At 41.8% G+C, this 17,872-nt stretch overlaps 1 protein-coding gene across 1 annotated transcript; it reads left to right on the top strand.

Moving 5' to 3' along the window:
• Positions 1 to 393: 393 nt before the first annotated feature.
• On the top strand, positions 394 to 11,101 carry LOC119893517 (lon protease homolog 2, peroxisomal-like; the record flags this gene model as incomplete). The annotated part of the gene is given in 8 exon segments (XM_038705732.1): positions 394 to 535; positions 710 to 860; positions 2,179 to 2,305; positions 6,302 to 6,441; positions 8,584 to 8,669; positions 9,046 to 9,253; positions 9,366 to 9,556; positions 9,637 to 11,101. Coding segments are annotated over 8 exon segments (1,276 nt in total), but the record flags the coding sequence as incomplete, so codon positions are not given.
• Between the last annotated feature and the right edge of the window lie 6,771 nt (positions 11,102 to 17,872).

The raw sequence follows: 17,872 nt of genomic DNA, 5'->3' as shown, positions 1-17,872 counted from the left end.
ACAGTTTTGCTGTTTTAAATTTTCTTTTTTCCCTTTTATGTGTTTCTTTCATTCCTTTCTTTGAACCCCAGAACTTCACATTTCTTTCAGCTTGCAAACACTTGAAACTTGCTTGCATTAGGTATTTGGTATAGAAAACATTGTGTCAACCATTTTAATTTAGTTTGGTAATGCAATGCATACTTCTGGAATAACGCTTGATCGACTTATTTACACATAATAACATATGACATGACAAAAATGACGTATCTATTATGACAGACATGATGTTCACCTTTACTATATATTTCTGCACATTTCCGTTGACATCAGGAATAAAGTTCTGTGTGCCTTCAGATTGATCGGAAACGTTTACACTGTAGGTCAGTATTTAAGTCCTTACCATTTCTCCAGACGCACATATGTGGGGAGCATGCCCGGCCGCATCATCAACGGTTTGAAGACAGTAGGAGTCAATAATCCTGTCTTCCTGTTGGATGAGGTGGACAAACTTGGGAAGAGCCTCCAAGGAGACCCTGCAGCTGCACTGCTAGAGGTCAGCTCCTTTATCTCGTTTATCTCGCTCATTACTTGTGAGGTAGTATTCCATTTCTTCACCAATAAATGTTTGTGTTCCTCTGTTTGTTCTGTAAACCAATTCATGACAAACTCAACTAGCCTTTTTACACACACACACATACTCTCAAACTGTCTCTACATGTCCCCTTAGGTCTTGGACCCAGAGCAGAACCACAGCTTTACAGATCATTACCTCAACGTGGCCTTTGACCTCTCCCAAGTGCTCTTTATTGCCACTGCGAACACCACAGCGACCATTCCCCCTGCCCTGCTGGACAGGATGGAGGTGCTGCAGGTACCAGGTGGGTTTAGGTGCAGAGAGGAACCACCTCCGCAGTTGATCTTGAGGAGAAACTCTTGCTCAAGTGACATAACTAATCCCAAGCATAGGGCATCTCTATATACTACAGTATAGTCAGGGAACTGATGAAACAATGTCCAGCTGCATATCCACTAACTATTGGATACATATAAACGTGCACACACAGGAACACCACAATCACTGCTGCCATGTTACCAATGATTAGATGTATTACTATTAAATTATAAAGATAATATATTAATATTACTAATTAATGCCTTCAGATAACTAAGTAGTTATGTTACTTACACTCATGATACAGTATAGTCCATGTTCTTTGCACTCACTGTGGATTTGTCTGTAGCCATGAACTGGTGCTATACACCACAGTTTGATGGCAACACAATCCTATGTTCTCTAAATCATGTTTAAGGGACGTCATAGATAACACAGTGTTGTGTTTAACAGTCATAACCCAAAGTATATCTGTGTATCTCAATCCAAGATCCAAATAGATCTGCATTAAATTCACACAAGAGTGTTGAGGGGACAGTCACAAATGAACTGTAGATGATGATTATTACCTACAATCAAGGAAAGATCTTCTATTTAAAAGTTAAGGACATTTCTATTTGGAAATACACTGCGTTGGTATTTGTTAGCTGCTAAACGTCAGAGTGCTTTTTCAAAACTGACCTGACCAGCTACAGTATTCTGCAACTTCAGTTTCTGCCGCTATACTATTAGTTTGAGTGAATTAATGAAGTAATTTTAGGGCATGGGTTTGTAATTTGAGAGTAGAAAGTAGTGATTTTGAAAGATAATTAATTATTAAAGGAGAACTCAACCAAATTATATATATATATATATATACACACCAAAGTCTGTTTACAGGTTTTGGGGAGTAGTACTACATATGTCAAAAAGCTGTAAAAAGCCTTTTGTGGCCCCTGGCAGCTACTTTAGTCGCCCAAATTGTGGGTAATGTAGGGGCCAGGTTTTGACAAGTAGGAAGAATGTGTGGAATAAAAAGTCTTCGCTGCATTGATTTAGATTAAATTGTCAATGAGTCTGACAATGTTACAGGAGTACAATGATAAATTGGGGGAGGGGTTCTTTTAATTCATTAGTATGACTAAGTACGAGTTATCAGAGAGAGAGAGAGAGAGCGAGAGAGAGGTTTAGGTTAGGTTTAGTTTAAGGTTAGGGGTTAGGATTAGGCAAGTAGTGGTTATGGCTAGTGTTATGCAAGTCAGTGTAATGTCCCCAATGTGATGGAAACACGAGTGTGTGTGTGTGTGTGTGTGTGTGTGTTTCAGGCTACACCCAGGAGGAGAGGGTAGAGATAGCTCACCGTCACTTGATCCCAAATCAGCTGGAGCAACATGGATTAACGCCTCAACAGCTTCATATACCACAGGACACCACACAAGATATAATCAGCAGGTACACACAAACACATGCAGTGCATAAAAAAACCAAAATGAGAAAATGAACCTAACTAAAGTTAAGCTTAACTTAATTATGGAGGTACACAGCCACATTGTATGTGCACCTCTTGTCCTAACTAATTTCATTTTCTGGATGAATCAGTGAAGAAATGTGGCTCTCCTTGCAGACAGCGCCACATTCTGTCCAGCAGTTGAGCTGAAATGGGGTTCAGAAAAATGACAAAATGTTATCGTTTTCCCAGTTCTTCTTTTATTCTACAAGGACATTACAATGTATCGACCATGAATGCTCTTCCTAAGGTAAAGGCGAGTGTGTGAACAGACCTGTATTTATAGATGAGCAGTGATGAAATCATCAGTCAGCTGTCAATTGGGTAATTGATGATATATTTGAGGACAATGTGCCCGCGTATGTCTCACACTAACCATGTACATCAGGTGACAGTGAGCCACTATGAACAATACCAGGACCCTGAAACTGGAGTACCTAAATGGAACTGACCATTTACATTATTAATCAAACCTTTTCCTGTTATGACATATCCAAACATCGACCATTAAAGTGAGCTCCTGTTATTCCCTGTATACCTCCATTCCCCTTCCTCCTGAGCACAGGAACAATCACATCAACACTGCATCAAAAATACAGGATAAATACAGTTCATAATAATAAATATTTCTATATATACATTATATATGATATATATTAATATATGTTCTTAGTTATATACACACACATACAGTGGGTACGGAAAGTATTCAGACCCCTTTAAATTTTTCACTCTTTGTTTCATTGCAGCCATTTTCCAAAAATCAAAAAAGTTCATTTTATTTCTCAGTAATGTACACTCAGCACCCCATCTTGACAGAAAAAAAAACAGAAATGTAGAAATTTTTGCAAATTTATAAAAAAGAAAAACTGAAATATCACATGGTCATAAGTATTCAGACCCTTTGCTCAGTATTTAGTAGAAGCACCCTTTTGATCTAATACAGCCATGAGTCGTTTTGGGAAAGATGCAACAAGTTTTTCACATCTGGATTTGGGTATCCTCTGCCATTCCTCCTTGCAGATCCTCTCCAGTTCTGTCAGGTTGGATGGTAAACGTTGGTGGACAGCCATTTTCAGGTCTCTCCAGAGATGCTCAATTGGGTTTAAGTCAGGGCTCTGGCTGGGCCATTCAAGAACAGCCACGGAGTTGTTGTGAAGCCACTCCTTCGTTATTTTAGCGGTGTGCTTAGGGTCATTGTCTTGTTGGAAGGTAAACCTTCGGCCCAGTCTGAGGTCCAGAGCACTCTGGAAAAGGTTTTCGTCCAGGATATCCCTGTACTTGGCCGCATTCATCTTTCCCTCGATTGCAACCAGTCGTCCTGTCCCTGCAGCTGAAAAACACCCCCACAGCATGATGCTGCCACCACCATGCTTCACTGTTGAGACTGTATTGGACAGGTGATGAGCAGTGCCTGGTTTTCTCCACACATACCGCTTAGAATTAAGGCCAAAAAGTTCTATCTTGGTCTCATCAGACCAGAGGATCTTATTTATCACCATCTTGGAGTCCTTCAGGTGTTTTTTAGCAAACTCCATGCGGGCTTTCATGTGTCTTGCACTGAGGAGAGGCTTCCGTCGGGCCACTCTGCCATAAAGCCCCGACTGGTGGATTGCTGCAGTGATGGTTGACTTACTACAACTTTCTCCCATCTCCCGACTGCATCTCTGGAGCTCAGCCACAGTGACCTTTGGGTTCTTCTTTACCTCTCTCACCAAGGCTCTTCTCCCCCGATAGCTCAGTTTGGCCGGACGGCCAGCTCTAGGAAGGGTTCTGGTCGTCCCAAACGTCTTCCATTTGAGATTATGGAGGCCACTGTGCTCTTAGGAACCTTAAGTGCAGCAGAAATTTTTTTGTAACCTTGGCCAGATCTGTGCCTTGCCACAATTCTGTCTCTGAGCTCTTCAGGCAGTTCCTTTGACCTCATGATTCTCATTTGCTCTGACATGCACTGTGAGCTGTAAGGTCTTATATAGACAGGTGTGTGGCTTTCCTAATCAAGTCCAATCAGTATAATCAAACACAGCTGGACTCAAATGAAGGTGTAGAACCATCTCAAGGATGATCAGAAGAAATAGACAGCACCTGAGTTAAATATGAGTGTCACGGCAAAGGGTCTGAATACTTATGACCATGTGATATTTCAGTTTTTCTGTTTTTTTCTGTCAAGATGGGGTGCTGAGTGTACATTACTGAGAAATAAAATGAACTTTTTAGATTTTTGGAAAATGGCTGCAATGAAACAAAGAGTGAAAAATTTAAAGGGGTCTGAATACTTTCCGTACCCACTGTATATATATGTATATATATATATATATATAATTCTGTGCCATATTTGTAGATTAATGCTTGTGAGCTAACAACAGCTAAAATGCTAAAAAAAACTAACAAGAACAGATTCCTCATAACAAAAAGTAAATACATTTTAAAAGTAATAGAGCACTCTTAACCCATCAAATCTTAAATGTTAAGCCTCATCTATAAATACGATTGTGTTGACATCCTCACCTTTACCTGAGGATGTCTGTGTAGAATAAAAGAACTGGGAACAAGATAGCAATGTGCAGGTAGATTTTTAGACTGTAAACACAGTATGCTACTGACGCAACGACAGGAGGAAGAACTGAATAAAATTAGACTAAATTGCCCAGATTTAATGTTGCATGCTCACTGCTGAACAGCTTCTACATTTAGTCTGGGAAGGACAGATCCAGTGTGTGGTGTGTGTGTGAAGCAGCGCCGTCAGCCAGCCAGCAGCTCATATCTGAGGCTAACTTTGAATTCTACTTCTGGTCAACAGAGCATATCATTAAGTTGTCAAGTGGTTTAGTGGCTGTTTGTTTTGTACGCTGATCGGTACTTCTCTGGCAGGGCGACCTTTTCATTTAGAGAGAACATCTTTGCAGTCGCCTGTAGCTGCAGAGTGTGCTGGTCTGTTTAATTTCAGATCAGTGTTGTCCTCCATCGTGGTAAATCTTTCCTGCACCATGGAATCTGCTCAGGTGCAGGTTTGAGTCTTGCTTAGGATCTCCCACAATTGTTTGCTGTTTAATGTTATGAAACAGGTCAGTGTGAGTTACAGCTGCAACTGATGATTGTTTTAAATATCGGTTATTCTGTCGATTTAGCTTCTAATTGATTGCTTAATTATAAAATGTCAGAAAATGATGGAAAAAATGCTGGTCACATTTTTTTAAGCCAATGTGACATCTTTAAATAGCTTGTTTTGTTCCATTAATATTCCAAATACGTTCCAGTTATAGTATCAAAGTTTTTATTTAAAAAGCTGCAGATCCTTACATTGGAGAAGCTAGAAGCATTTCAATTATCCATCAATTGACTAATCTGTTGTGTGTGATTTGTAAAATTGGTAGGTAGGCCAACACGGAGCTTCTGATGATATAGAGGCTTCTGGTTTTTAAGTTGCAGTGTGCTGTCTGCAGACCTGCAGAGCCTCTGTACAACACTTGCTGCACTCCAGTCTGGTTACTATAGAAACAGCCAACAGCGCACAGCTTGGAGCTCATGCTTTCGAGGGATACTCTTGAGTTTACTAGATCTCTTTTTAAAAAAGAAACAAAAGTCAGAACAGAAAAGCCAGGCAGGTTGACAAAAGTGTCAGACTGGGCCTCGCTCACAGTATGAGATGTGAGTCTTGTCAGGTATTTTAGCATATAAATGCAGTTAATATTTAATCTCTGTCTAATTTGAATTTTCCTTTGTTGATTTGGTCATTCATGATGCAGGACTAATGCAAGTTCTCAGGATTTTTAATTCCCATGCAGGGCACTACAGTCGCAAATGTTGTTCCTGACCACCAGTAACATTAAAATTGACTGTGTTTTGTGTTCCTGATCACACCGCTGACCCACACACTGATCATTAATACACACCTAGCAACTCTCCACGTCACTTTATTCACCTGTTGTATTTTCTTTTAGGTACACCCGTGAGGCAGGCGTGCGCTCTCTAGAGAGGAAGATCGGGGCGATATGCCGAGCCGTGGCTGTGAAGGTCGCTGAAGGTCACATAGTCACCAATACAGAGGCTTTGACCCCCGAGGGCCCGACACAGCAGGGAGGTAAGAGCCTGAGCTCTCTTGTCTGTTTTCTGACAAGAGAGCTGTGTCTCTGTGGTCAGACTGGACTTGTGGGAGGCAGAAGGTCAAATCCGTAGTTGTATTTCAGCACAGACCTGCACTCCCACTCACAATAACACATATACACATCTACTTCCGTGTGTATACATAAATTACATAAAGTACATACATTATGAGTGAATAAAAAATGTTATTTGGAATCAAGTTATGCCCTAAAAACAGTGCTCTTAGTAGATAGACTAAAAAGCATTGTGTGACCTGATACATTAATAGATTAACTGAAACACCATAAATTAGTGATTTAACACACAAAACAAAAGCACTAGCAATGTTGAGAAACAGGGCCTGGTGAAAAGGGAGAGGAGCACACTTTCTTTCTTAGTGCTCAGGTTGGAGGGATGGAAGTGTATGGGAATTAAATGATGTCACTTATCTCCATGTACCAAGAGGCCTTTCTCATGTCATTAATAATAAATGATCGGTCTGTTCCATTTAGGTGCTCCAGTTTCAGGGTCCCGGTATTGTTCCTCATGGTTCACTGGGACAGCGTTAATGTAGTTGCACCTGTGCTTTTCCTGCTAGGATAAGTCAAAATCTTTGCCATGATAAAAGTTAATGTGAATGATAATGCTGTAAGTTGTGATGTCAGTCAAGCACAGTCTGAGTTTTCTGTCAGTCTGTGTCGAGAAGAGCTCTAATTAGAAAGTTAAAACGTGGTTGGGGGGGGGGGGGGGGGTGTTCCACACATAAAGAAACCGCTGTTCAGCACAAGGTGGCGCAAGTCCATTTGAAAACGAATCTGCAAAACTGACCAGAGTATAAAAAAGGTGCAGTATAAAGGCTGTTAAATAGAAGTAACAAACCTACAATGTATTCATCAGCTTTGAATATATACATAATGCAACATATATAATACATATAGTCTGTGTCTTTTTGTGAGCAACAGTAATAAAATTTAAACACAATATTTAATTCTCAGCTGCTAGATGTCTGATGTATCCTTGTAAGTAGAACATGATGTCTCTCAGTAGCTGTGTAATGAGCTGGATAATGTGCAGCCAGCTGGTCTTTATTACAAAATAAACCCTGTCAGGTCTTCAGTCAGCATGTTTTGTGGAGACTAGCTCATTGTACATCATCTCTTACAAATGGGGTTATGTCATTAGAAAGTCAGACTCTGTTTTAATTTCTCTGCAGGACTCCCAGTAGATTAAAATGTGTCTCTGAGTGATTCTGGTGAAACAGCAGATTACTGAAAAACATTATTTGGACACCACTGGCTATACTACAAAATTCTACCAGGCTAAAGTAATACTATAAAGCACTGTAACTTAGTAGACATGTAGACAAAAATTCAAATCAGTTTAGACTTAAGAAAAGAGAAATGGGATGAGAATGGGGATAAACAGGATATCAGCGGTTGTTTTGTGCTGCTTTGCAGAAAAACCCTCTGTGTTGCCAGGTAACTAACGCAGCACAAACACTGGGGGGGTGCGTGCAAATGATGTGTGTTCCGTGTTTTGCATTTTTCCAGGGGGATGGTGTGTGTTTAATGTCTCTGTTCACTGTTTGTAGTATATCTTTGTGTTTGGCTTTATTTCTTCGCATGTGTAACAACTGAATTTATAATAATTATTCATTTAGCTGACGCTTTTATCCAAAGCGACTTACAGTTAATATATATCAGAGGCCTCTGGAGCAACTACGGGTTAAGTCCACAATGGTGGATGGTTCGCAGTTGGAATTGAACCCATGTCTCCCACAACAAAGGCATGTTTCTTATCCACTGCTCCATCGCCATGATGTAGTGTAAAAGCGCTTTGAGTGGTCGAAAAGACTAGAAAGGCGCTATACAAATACGGAGCATTTACATTTACATTTACACCCCTCCCAAGTTGCAGGCCTTTCTTCCATAGTTTTGTTTCTCTATACAATGCAGTGCCTTTATGTGCACTTATTCTTCACACTGCGGTCACCTGATTCCACAAACATGGGCGTACATGAGAAACATTTTTCCTTTCATCTGGTATTTACCTGTCTGATTCTCATACACGAAATGTAAAAGAAATCAGTACACCTAACTGAACCTCTCCACTGGATTCACTTAATTTTATGTGTGTTCAGACAAGGCAGCACCTCCTGAGATGCCCATAGTGATCGACCAGATTGCCCTGAAAGACATCCTGGGACCTCCGCTGTTTGAAATGGAGGTAGGCAGGACACCAGCAGAGAGCGGAAGTGCAGCGCGAGACAGACAGACCAGCATCTGCAGAGAATAAGCAGTGTTCATCATGCTCAATTACAGAAACCTGTGGCTGTCTGAACTTTCTGGACCACTCTCACAGCTCATGAATACAAAGTCAGCCACTTCAGACCTCATTATACAGTATAATGTGAAAAACAATGTAGAGTTTGTCTTCTAGCAGGCGTCTTCTTTGTCCTCTCTCTCCCTCCTTCACTATCGAGTCATGTTGGCCTTATGTTTCACATTCACTGAATTTTTGAAGATTACAAACTTTTATTATCTTCTGATTATTACACCTAAATACAGCTTTATGGGTGTTTTGTGTGTGTGTGTGGTGGAAGGTTTCTGAGCGGCTCACCCTGCCCGGTGTGGCTCTGGGCCTGGCCTGGACGCCCCTTGGTGGGGAGATCATGTTTGTGGAGGCCAGTCGAATGGAGGGAGAAGGTCAGCTCACTCTGACTGGTCAGCTGGGAGATGTTATGAAAGAATCCGCCCATCTGGCCATCAGCTGGCTCAGAACAAACGCTAAAACTTACCAGCTCACAAACAGTGAGTTCACACAAATAAATATAGTATTATGTAGTGTATATATACTGTCTTTACAGAAATAAGGCAATTGTGACATAGGCTAATTTACATGCATTTGCATTTGTTTGAACAGTGGTGGGGGCTCCAGATCCGCTTGAAGGGACAGACATCCACCTCCACTTCCCGGCTGGAGCTGTAACCAAGGATGGCCCCTCTGCAGGTGTTACTATAGTAACCTGCCTAGCCTCGCTGTTCAGCGACAGATTGGTCAGATCAGACGTTGCCATGACAGGAGAGATCACGCTTAGAGGGCTGGTGCTGCCGGTGAGTTATCACATTTAACACGTAACAAAATGCAAATCTCTCCTCGGTTTTAACAGACTGGATTGGTCTGTCCACCTCAGGTGGGCGGGATCAAGGACAAGGTCCTGGCGGCCCACAGGGCAGGAGTGAAGCGAGTCATCCTCCCTAAACGCAACGAGAAGGACCTCGAGGAGCTTCCGGCAAACGTCCGAGCTGACCTCGACTTTGTCAGCGCCGGAAACCTGGACGAGGTGCTGAACGCCGCCTTTGATGGAGGGTTCCCAGGGACAGCCAGCACGTGCACACACACTCAGCTGACCAGCAAACTGTAACACACTGATGCAAACACACACACACACACACAAATGCGCTGACGGTGTGAAGTGAAGAATAGTCCTGAATAAGAGAGCACGTCGTGTTTCAGCTTTGACATCTTGCACTCTAATGAGTTGTTCCCTGATAGGCATTGAGTGTGCACATCTTTAATCCTGACCAGATAATCTGAGGTAAATGAAGCTACAATTCAGAGTCAAACCCTGTAGGAGAATTCAGCTTACAGTACAACAATGTGAAGTTAAACTTTCTAGGGTCATTTGGTGTTGCACTTATTAATTTAGCTTGATTGATAGTGTTTGTGCTGAACAGTAAGCAGTCTGCTGAGATGGTTTGTGTATGTGACAACAGAAGTAGATGAGATGTGTTCAGATGGTGTAGATACCTGCAGACTGTTTGAATGACTGTTTAAACATGCGTTGTAATCCAGTGTAGCCTGGTTTTAACTATTTGGTGGATGTTTTACCAGTTCTTGTAAATGCAGATTTTGTGTGTGTAATGTATTAGCTATGCAAACGTTATAACAATGAACAACAAAAGACTGCAGTTACTTTGCTCATACAGTGTGTTTCAGATCCCACTCTGAGGTCCCTGTCTGCATGAGGCGTGGAAACAATTTCTCCAGGCCAAATAATTCTTTTAATGACTGAACCTTAATCCAAAATGCCATTTTTCTGGCAGAATGAATCATTCCCATGTAATGCGTGCATTCTGTGGGCCAAGCAGACATTGTATGTAGAAAGTGACAAAATGTAGTAAAAGGTTGTCATACTAATCATAAACATAACTGTATGCATTGATAATATTGCTAGTTCATAATGAAGATAATGTTATGGAAGCAGAAGCATCATGTCTGTGAACTTCTGAGTAGCATTAGCAAGATAACTTCATTAGCATTAGCTTGCCGGCTGAAAGGCTTTAGAATGCACTACTGTATATGGATGATTAAACATTTTACCTTTAACATTATAACAAATGTTAGCCTGAACTATGTAGCCAGCTGAAAAGGCATGTGCTCTGTGAGTTTATCCAAGTGTTTTCAGTTAGGCTAGCTATGTGCTAGATGGAAGGGTCAAATAATTAAGTATCAACCTTTAAATCTCGTTTGACTCTTTGTTTTAATAATTTAACTGACAATATTATTCAGTTATGTATTTAGTTATAGCTGTGACTTGTCTGATTTCAGGGCTCCATCATATTGAATTGCATTAAACAAGTAATTTTTTAAACAAATGTTTGTTGACTTTATTTTGTGTCAGGGCTTTGGGATATCTATCTCCCAGCACTGTACTCATACAGTACACCCTGCTGAGCACACTGACTGTACTAATTTCAGATTTCACAGTGGTCAGAATCAAATCTGTGTCTTGCTAGTGATCTGTAACAACAATGCTGTACCTCTAAGGTGTTGACAAAGAATGGGTTCAAATTCCTTTTAATATAAAAGATGGGGAGTGTAGAAAACTGTACCTCTAGTGACTTAAATACCACACAACGATGAGGTTCATACTTAACCATGATGCACTTGAATTAAAGCTATTTGAAATCTTTAGAAGTGTTTTTTTTATTCCTTCAGATGGAAGAGTCCTGCAGTGAGTGGCTGTATTAGACTCACACAGGGATAAAATTGTATCATCCTGTGTTGTATTGGCTGAAAATTCACTCTGTAGCAGATGTGATTTTTTCGCCTCCCCTGTAGAGATGTAATGTGGAACACCAGAGTGCGGTGTGTTTTGTCCATATTTAGACAGCCATGAAAAGATGAATGGACCAAAGCAGAACATTTTGCACAGACTCGTTCATGAAATCCAACCACATCAAAAGAATTATGCTATTAAAACAATTGGCATACAGCACTTGCATGCATTATAGAAACATGCTTTCTTGCAATGAAATATGCAAACAGCAGCAGTGATTCTTTTATTAATGAGAACTTCAATGTGAAAGATTAATGTTATTACTCTTCAAATGATAAAGAAAAAAGAAAGAAATGGTGTGCTCTTTTTCCTAAAGCCAGAAAAATCTGGCTTTAGCTGCTAAATGCTCTGCTATGTTCGCCAGCTAGTTGCTAATTTTGTCCGGATGGATGGCACACAGCGAGTTTTTGAAGCAAGTGGGAGTGAACCAAAATGGTAAAACTGGGAGCCAGTCTGTGCATTCATCATGACAACTGACCCCTTACAGTGTAGTGCACTGGTTAATTTGATTCTTTGTTAAAGCAGTGCCAGGTTTATCATCTTCCAGGAGGATGGGTAGTCAGCCATTTTTACTTGACCGCTCTCTTGTTTAGTGATGACATGAAGATTTTTGATGGGAGGCAGTGAAGAAACTCTTCAGCTTTTTGTGAACACACTGCAGCCTTTACACCTTGGGCTGTATGATGGCAGAGCCTGAGCAGACTGTGGGATAATGTGGGACTTTTGAGTGATGGACCTGTTGGACTGGCCCAGGAGCAGATCTGTTTCAGATTTTATTTTGGTGCAGCTGAAAAACCTTTGCAACACTGTACAGTTGTACATTCATCTGACTTAAGGTAACACCTAATAAGGCATACGCCACCAGTAAACAAAGACACCTTCAGAAATGTTTTCTCTCTTTTTGTGCCCTTTGATCCTTGCATGCTGACTCCAATACCCATACATGCACTCCACTGTACTGAATTTATCCACTACTTTTGGTGTGTGCTATTAAATCAGGCCCTGTGAGCTTCATTAGTCACAGCCTGCGCTTTGCTTGCTGAAGAGGACCTAATGATCCATGTGCAGGGGTGGACATAATAACAGGAGCACTTAACAATATAATTGTTTTTTGAGGGGTTTTGTTTGGTATCACAAACACTTTGCGATAAAAAAAAACACCTTTCTGTTTTGCTGAGTCAGATAAGGGTTCATTAATCTCTGACAGTTAGCCCACTCATCCATCTTTGCACCAGTCCAACACATAGTAAGAAAAATAATCTCTACAGCTGCTGGCCAAATAATGCGCCACCGCCCACATTAAAGATTTTAGTGTCAAATTAAAGTGTCCCAGGAAAGAATAAGGTTAATTGGATTGCGCTGTTGACAAACACCAGTTTGTCCCACAATGAAATGCATAAAGGAAATGGAGTGAATAAATGCCTTGTACACAGGAAATATCTTTTCCATGAAACCAGTGAAACACTCCAGGTGCCTTTCTCTTGTACTACCATCTGCCCAAAATGGCAACTTTGCTTACAAGTTATAATCTAACAGGCCTGGTGTGTAAAGTATCCTTTGATTTTTTGTTTTTCTGTGGGTGTAATGATGATTTCTGCCTCAAGGTGCAGCTATTTAATCTGAAAGGAAAGAACCAAAGATTCTCTGCAGATGGTGAATCTGCACTGCACACCTCTGAAAAAGTCTCAAGTGCTGGGTGCTCTCTCTTTACTTTACCAAAACATATATTGCCTGCATGTCTGGGCTTTAAATCATCACTTCCCTCCTTTTTGGTCCCTGCAAAAAAAAAAAACACAAGACCACTTAAGCTGGAGTATTACTTTCTGGTTATGTACACGTATGTACACTGTATGTGTGTCACAATGAGTTCACTGCAGCCACACCCAGTTTCAGTTAAATCACAGTATTAGGACCCCCTCTGTAAGCCCTCTGGATTCAACATTCCCCCTCTGGTGAATGGAGGACCTTAACCTATAACATAATTACCCAGAGGCCCTTGGGGTGTGCTTAGTGTACTGGCAGCAAATCTCCAAAAAATACCTTCAGCAAAAAGAAAAACCACACCCCGTCCCTTTTATGATCCACCCCACCCCCACAAACAATTTTCATACAGTCCCTGACCTCCAGACTGTGGGACAAGATCACTGCGTAACCATTGACAGACACAAGGCTGGTCAGAGGCACTAACATTGACATCTCTGCATGCACATTTTCCTCAGAGTTTGAGCAAAACACCTTGTGCTTCTGCAGCTGCACTAAACTATTCCTGTGCTCCACGCTTCCTGTCTGATCTACCTATCTGACCTCACAGGCTGCCCTACATCCAAAGACCTACTTAACAATGATAAACTTGATGCATTGAGGACAGTATCACAGGGATGCATTTTACCGTGCAAGCTTAAGAGCTCTGGCCAGCACGCACATATTTCAGTAACTGTGACCGTAATAGGCTCCCTATGTAACGATTAAGACTAAACTTTGCGTGTTCATGCAGCAGAAGTATCACTTTAACATCAAATTGCATTAACTTAGTTTAAACATCTTGTGGGGGGTGGTTTGTTTGACCTTGGTAAGAAAATGAGTTAGTAGTGCCAACATATTTAGATACATAGATTTGCTTGGGGGCTACCCAGCACAATCACACCCCCTGTGCAGAGGCAACGTGAACTTAACCACGTTGATCCTGGACTTGACAAAATGCCAAAATATTCACTTGCAGGCTCAGACCTTATGCTATTGCTAAATCTTGTTCCTTTTACAGTGAGTTCAATGCTTTTTATCCTTAGCAACTCTGTTCTGTAGACAACCCTGGCCTTCGACAAATAAAACAAGGAGGCTGTCTGCAAACTGACTGAAATTTGTAATCCAAAGTTTTATTGACACAAAATTTTTACCTGCAAGATCTTTGACAGGCAAAACGTATTTTCTTCTAAGTTGACCGCTTTTTGTCCTGGCACAATTTTGTGTATTTATGTTCTCCTACCAAGATTCTAGCAAGTATTTCAAAAGAAATCTTTGCAGTTCCAGTAATTTAAATAAGGGCATTTCACTGCACTTCAAACTTCCTTCTTGACTTTAAAACAGCTAAAACCTTACCTCGAGGTTCATGTAGTATTTGTTCTGGGTCTTCATATCACATGGCCTTAGGCAGCAGTTTTAGTTTGCCCCGCTGTCACGGAAATTTAGATTCACCTCAACTTTCAGCCAAGATGGATGAGAAAGACAATTTGTTTTACATTTAAAAACATCTACAATTCCATGACAACTGTGCCAACCTTATGTGCTGAGGAAGCTCACGTGATATGATCAAAACCCAGAAACGTTACAAATAGACCTTTAGGTGAGATTGTTTTGTCATGGATATTTTGTATAATGAACGTAAGACTCAAAGTCTTGGAGGGAGTGATAGGAAATGGTCTCATAATATTGTGTTTGTGCACATGCAGGATCCAAACAAACTGGGGATGCACTCATAAAAAAAAAAAAAAAAACCCACAATGCTAGTGGGCAAAAACCAGGTGACCTAAGTGTACAGACAAAAACTGTCACTCATCAGTATAAGATAAAAACAAAACAAAAAAACAGCCATAATCAGGACGTGAGACCTGCAAAAAGAGAAGAAAAGACACCAGGTATGAAAAAGATAGATTTATTTAATGACAAATTAAAACAGAAAAAAAAGTCAAGGAGTTGAGGGAGAGCAGCAACATTACTGAGACTCCACATGAAGAGAAAGGGAGAGATGATTGGCTTGACCTCCCTCCCTCCTCACAGACAAAAAGAAAAGACCACACAAACAAGAGGACGGAGAGACAAATAGATGAAGAAAAACAAACCTTCAGAAGAACGACACAACTTGTTTTAACTACAAACACTGAAGTTTTAGCCACAAGTTTTACAACTGCCTTTTAATCTTTGTTTTTAAAAGTCATTACAAAAAATGATAATTATGATAATCTCCATTTAACAACAACAATAGCAACATTGTAACGGTAGAAACTGTCCCTCATTCCTGGTTGGGTTTTCAGTCAAAAAGCGGCTGAGGCCGACACTGGCAGACAGAGCGAAGATGGAGGCAGAAAAAAAAGAAGAAGAGCAGGGAGAGGAGAAGGAAGAAAGTGAGCAGGCTTTTTGCGACACACGTCCATCTCGTACGCACACACACACACACACACACACACACACAGGAGTTCTTCTCTCCCCTCATACAAAAAAAAGACAACTAAAATAATTAACCCAAAACCCCCCCCCCCCCCCCCCAAAAAAAAACAGACTTAGGAAATAAACTCCAAAAGAAAACTGACAACTGAAATGCAGTGTTTTTCCCTCATTCTGAAAAACAAAATAAGACCCCCCCCCCCAAACCTCAGTCAAACATGCTCCGACACACATTCATTACATCCACTATTACACTTGCACACACAGCCTGTAATGCAAAGAGCATGCGTGAGTTGTGTGTGTGTGTGTGTGTGTGTGTGTGTGTGTGTGTGTGTGTGTGTGGTGTGTGTGCGCGTGCGTGTGTGTGTGTGTGTGTGTGTGTGAACTCCGTGTCCACTTCATGAAATAACCAAATAAAAAAAACAAAATCCAGGGCTGATGTAGCTGACGGCCTTCTTAAATCCACACAGTATGAGAGCAGAGTCTGTTCTAATAACTATCAACGACGACAGTCAACTATTTAAAGAGCATCCAATGCACAATCTTTAGCCTTGGGTGGACCGGTAGGGGACCAGGTGTGGGCCGGAAGGAAACCAGATGAGCCTGTCCGGATCGTCTAAAGACGAGTTCCTTTACTGGAGTATGGGTGCTACAGCCATCCACGTCTATGGGTGACGGTTCCAATCCCAGCCATCGGTAGTCATTTCAGTCTGCGAACAGGAACTTCATTGGCTCTGGGTTCCAGTATGAGCTGGCTAACACATGAAACTGTGAAACCTAGTCACTGCCACTTTTTGTTGTAGCCCTACACGTGTCGGTAGCGTGTGAACCGTTTGATCCAGGAGGTCTGACAGGTACTGAGGTGGATTACAAATACTTGGGAATTGATGAAGAAGGGGGGGGGGGGGTCTATTCAGCACTGGCCAGGAGTCTGAGCTGAAACAAAGCTTGAGTCTTCCTCAGTGCGTAGCTGTCAGGGGACATAGCTGCTCAGAGGTGACCAGCCTCCAGCATCTCTGAGTGAATGTCAGAGCGCTGTAGTGTCTGAAATGTGTGACAATGACAGAGGGGGAAGAGAAGAAAGAGAGACACTACAATGAGAGTGGTGGGAAATCACTTGAAGAGACGGGAGTTTGACAAGCGTGTTTGACTGAACAGCTTTTCAGTTTGCGTCCGTGTTGATGACCACGAGAGGGCGAGACTGCATGCGTACATGAGTCTCACATATATAGTGTGTGTGTGTGTGTGTGTGTGTGTGTGTGTGTGTGTGTGTGTGTGTGTGTATGTGTGTGCATGTGTGTGTGTGTTTAGTCTACAGCCATCACTACACGGTCATGTCCTTATGTTTATTCATTTCTCCACTCATCTGTCCATTCATCCATCCATCCATCCCACCCCCTCAGCCTCCACGGCTGCCTGATCAGACAGTCCAGTTCCACATCTCAAGGGGTGAAGCAGAGAGAGGGGGGAGGGAGGCGCTGTGAGGTCACAACTGATTTGACCCCCTAAAAAAATGCCCCCTGACAATCTGTAACTTTTTGACCTTCTTCTCTTCAAAGTTCTTAGCACATGGAGATGGTGACGTTGATGCCCAGGTTGCCGTTCTCCGCAAACAGCTGTGCGATGGACGTGTCGAACACCAGGCAGTCGCTGTTCATGATGGCCGTGGCGATGCCCTCGTGGATAGAGCGTGGCGTGGCCTCCCAGGTCAGGCGGCGCCGGTGCCCGTTGAGCTCCAGCCGGTAGGCAAAGTTCTCCGCTTGCTTGCGGGTCCCGATGAGCTGCACGATGGCGAAGAACTGCTGGTGGCCGTCGTACTTCTCCTGCTTCTCCAGCACCAGCATGAAGTGGAAGCCGAAGCAGGACTGCATCATTACCCAGTCCACCGCGCCCGGGAGGTTGATGTCTGTGGCAGGAACACAATATCCTCCCCCTGGACAGACACGCACACAAGTGGAACAGGTTTAGTCATCATTTCTCAAGGCTACTATATAACAAGACATCTCTAAACATGAGAAGCATTTGAGGAAAATACTTTTCAGAGCAAAAACAGGCTTTCTACTACTTTCCCAGGGAACCCTAAAAGTGCTTATTTTCTACACACCTTTCAAGCTAATTATTTTGCAGAATGAGCTATCACAACTATAAT

The sequence above is a fragment of the Micropterus salmoides genome, unplaced genomic scaffold (assembly GCF_014851395.1).
Source record: "Micropterus salmoides isolate LMB-PRFRI ecotype aquatic unplaced genomic scaffold, ASM1485139v1 Ms_hic_scaffold_8, whole genome shotgun sequence".
Taxonomy (NCBI): Eukaryota; Metazoa; Chordata; class Actinopteri; order Centrarchiformes; family Centrarchidae; genus Micropterus; species Micropterus salmoides.
Note: the sequence above shows the minus strand (reverse complement) of the source record. Positions and strands in the feature narration are given on the sequence as shown.